Source organism: Prunus persica, chromosome G6 (assembly GCF_000346465.2).
Source record: "Prunus persica cultivar Lovell chromosome G6, Prunus_persica_NCBIv2, whole genome shotgun sequence".
Lineage (NCBI taxonomy): Eukaryota > Viridiplantae > Streptophyta > Magnoliopsida > Rosales > Rosaceae > Prunus > Prunus persica.
The window spans coordinates 18,284,426-18,287,822 of NC_034014.1; the positions used below are offsets into that span (position 1 = coordinate 18,284,426).

Here is a 3,397-nt window from a genome sequence, read left to right on the forward strand (position 1 = left end):
AAATCTTCTCCTTTGCCCACTTTAAAAATATGAGGTTTCTGAAATCCTGTCCTTGGTTTAGCAATCCCAGCCTTTAAGTCAGTCAAAGGCAATGCGAAGTCCTTATCAGTATTTTGCTTACAAGGTTTCATGTACAACCCCTTCACAATTCCTACCTAATTAATGAGCCACACAACTCCTTGAACAAACTAAAAAGAAATGCGCATATTTGCCTCTACACATTCATATAAATATTTGGCATCTTCGTCTTCGTCCCTCATTGCCTCATTGCCTCATCACATAAGCACACCACAAGTGAAACTGTGATCACCAGGGAGGAAAAAATGGCTAGCAGTTGCCGGAACAGACTCTTCTCTGGGTTGCTGTTTCTTTGCTGTGGGTTTCTGGGCTTTATCACTTCTCCAGCAGAAGCTGCCATAAAGAAATACCAATTTGATGTGAGTTGTTTCAAATGCTTTAATATCATTTACATGCACAGACAGCCTTGAAACAACAAATTGAAAAATGAAAAAGGAAGAAGAAAAAAGAAAGCAAAAAGTTGTACTTCGTGCATGGATTTCCAGTTAATAACATCCTCTGTGTTCTCACAGGTCCAAGTGAACAATGTGAGTAGATTGTGCCATGCAAAGCCCATTGTTACTATAAATGGAAGGTTTCCAGGGCCTACAGTCTATGTCAGGGAAGGAGACAGAGTTCTCATCAATGTTACCAACCATGCTCAATACAACATGTCAATTCACTGGTAAGAGTTAAACTAAATTAACCAAATTAACAAACAAGTGATCAAATCAAAATTAGGTAAATATAGCAAAATGTCATAACTTATAGCTGATTGAGTTATATATGTTCTTACAGGCATGGACTGAAGCAATATCGAAACGGTTGGGCAGACGGACCAGCTTATGTAACACAATGTCCAATTCAGACTGGAAGTAGCTACACTTATGACTTTAATGTAACAGGCCAGAGAGGAACTCTATGGTGGCATGCACACATTCTTTGGCTGAGGGCTACTGTCTATGGTGCAATTGTCATCCTGCCTAAACCAGGCACCCCGTTTCCCTTCCCACAACCATACAGGGAAGCTGAAATTATACTCGGAGAATGGTGGAATGGCAATGTGGAAGAGTTTGTCAACAAAGCAAACAACTTGGGATTGCCACCAAACTCCTCGGATGCACACACAATCAATGGGAAGCCAGGGCCATTGTTTCCTTGCTCTGAGAAACGTAAGCACAACATAATCACAGAAAATACAAGTACATGACATTTTGGGATTGAGTCCAAACCCGAAAGGTGGTTGCCCTGCAATTTTCATAAAGTTCTAATTTCAATTTTGTTCTGTATTTCTTGTTTTAGATACTTTTTCTATGGAGGCTGAGCAAGGGAAGACCTATCTCCTGAGGATTATCAATGCTGCTCTCAACGATGAACTTTTCTTCGGCATTGCCGGTCACAACTTGACAGTGGTAGAGGTTGATGCAGTGTACACAAAACCATTCACTACTGAAGCCATACTAATTGCACCTGGCCAGACCACAAATGTTTTGGTCCAAGCCAATCAAGCTTCAGGCAGATACTTCATGGCTGCTAGGCCTTTCATGGATGCTCCAGTTGCCATAGACAACAAGACAGCCACAGGAATATTCCAATACAGAGGCATCCCCAACACAGTTCTACCAAGCCTTCCTCAACTGCCTGCCTCTAATGACACGGCCTTTGCTCTAAGCTACAACAAGAAACTCAAGAGCTTAAACACCCCAAATTTTCCAGCAAATGTTCCTCTCAAAGTTGACAGAAAGCTCTTTTACATCATTGGTTTTGGAAAAGAATCATGCCCAACTTGCCTTAATGGAACAAGATTTGTTGCTTCCTTGAACAACATCTCTTTTGAGATGCCTCAGGTTGGGCTTCTCCAAGCCCATTACTTCAATCTCAAAGGGGTGTTTAAAACTGACTTCCCTGATAGGCCCCAAACTCCTTTCAATTACACTGGTGCACCACTTACTGCCAATCTTGGGACTTCCACAGGGACTAGGCTGAGCAAGATTGCCTTCAACTCTACAGTTGAGCTGGTGTTGCAGGACACTAATCTTCTAACGGTTGAGTCACATCCCTTCCATCTCCATGGATACAACTTCTTTGTTGTTGGAACCGGGATTGGGAATTTTGATCCTGCCAAGGACCCTGCTAAATACAACTTGGTTGATCCTGTTGAGAGAAACACAGTTGGAGTTCCCACAGGTGGTTGGACCGCCATTCGTTTTAGAGCTGATAATCCAGGTATGATAATAATTGCAACATTCATTTCGAGTAATGTTACATGTACCACATTTACTGACGATAGTGGAAAAAAAAAAAAAAAACTATCATATCTATCATAGAGGTAGAAGTTAGAATTCACTCATATATAATAATGACAGGCTTGAGGTTTATTTACTTATAAGCTTTGCTTCCTTGTTTGAATGTCTAGGCGTTTGGTTCATGCACTGTCATTTGGAGCTTCATACCGGGTGGGGATTGAAAACCGCATTCGTTGTAGAAGATGGACCAGGATCAGATCACTCTGTTCTGCCTCCGCCTAAGGATCTTCCGCCATGCTAATGACGCGTGGACTGTGTTCGTATCAATCTGCTTACTTACACTTCTTGCAAAAGTTGCAGAAGCTAGGTTTCTTGAGGGTTACAAACAATTATGAAAGGGAAAAAGAATCAATTTGTGTGACACTGAAAATGTAATAAATTAAACCATGCTATGTAACAATTGTTTTCTTTCATCATATTTCTTCTGATTAATACTGGAAATAATTTATATAACCACATCCTGTGCATTTCCACTTTTTTGAATGCTGATCATAACCTGAAAACAGTTGAAGCTTTACAAAAATCTGGAGATAGCAGACATAAGAACGCTCCGAAGACTCGCAGGATCAAATTTTTCATCAAATTATATTCTTCATCCAATCACAACATAAAGATGCTACGTTCTTACTTATTTAACCAACATATATATGTTTTCTAAAATTAAATAAATAAATTTGGAAAAAAAAATTAAATAAATAAAAACCAACATATGTAAACTTGATGGATAAAACGCAACCAATTACGGAGCAGCATCCGTGTTTAAGGGAGAACTAACATAATATATATTAAAATGGCTTTCCTTCACCCAGATCACATATGGAGGACTAGTTATACATTTTAGCCAAATTAAAGGGCAACACTCATTAAACCAAAAGATAAAAAGTCAATTACACCTTGAAAAGAAAAAGAAAAAAAGAAAAAAAGAAAAGAAAGAGGGCAAGTCTAATGGTGGTCTGTTCGTATATGGGGCTCTAAAATTGGTGGAGAGAGAGCCCAACGGCAATCTTTGTTATAGAGGGATATAAGATGGCTCA

The 3,397-nt window shown here is 39.5% G+C and overlaps 1 protein-coding gene across 1 annotated transcript; it reads left to right on the plus strand.

Moving 5' to 3' along the window:
• On the plus strand, positions 207–2,795 carry LOC18772970 (laccase-11). The gene is made up of 5 exons (XM_007204942.2): positions 207–437; positions 591–742; positions 856–1,229; positions 1,360–2,283; positions 2,474–2,795. Exons 1-5 carry the CDS (start codon positions 324–326, stop codon positions 2,602–2,604), a joined length of 1,695 nt encoding a protein of 564 aa, XP_007205004.1. The 5' UTR covers positions 207–323; the 3' UTR covers positions 2,605–2,795.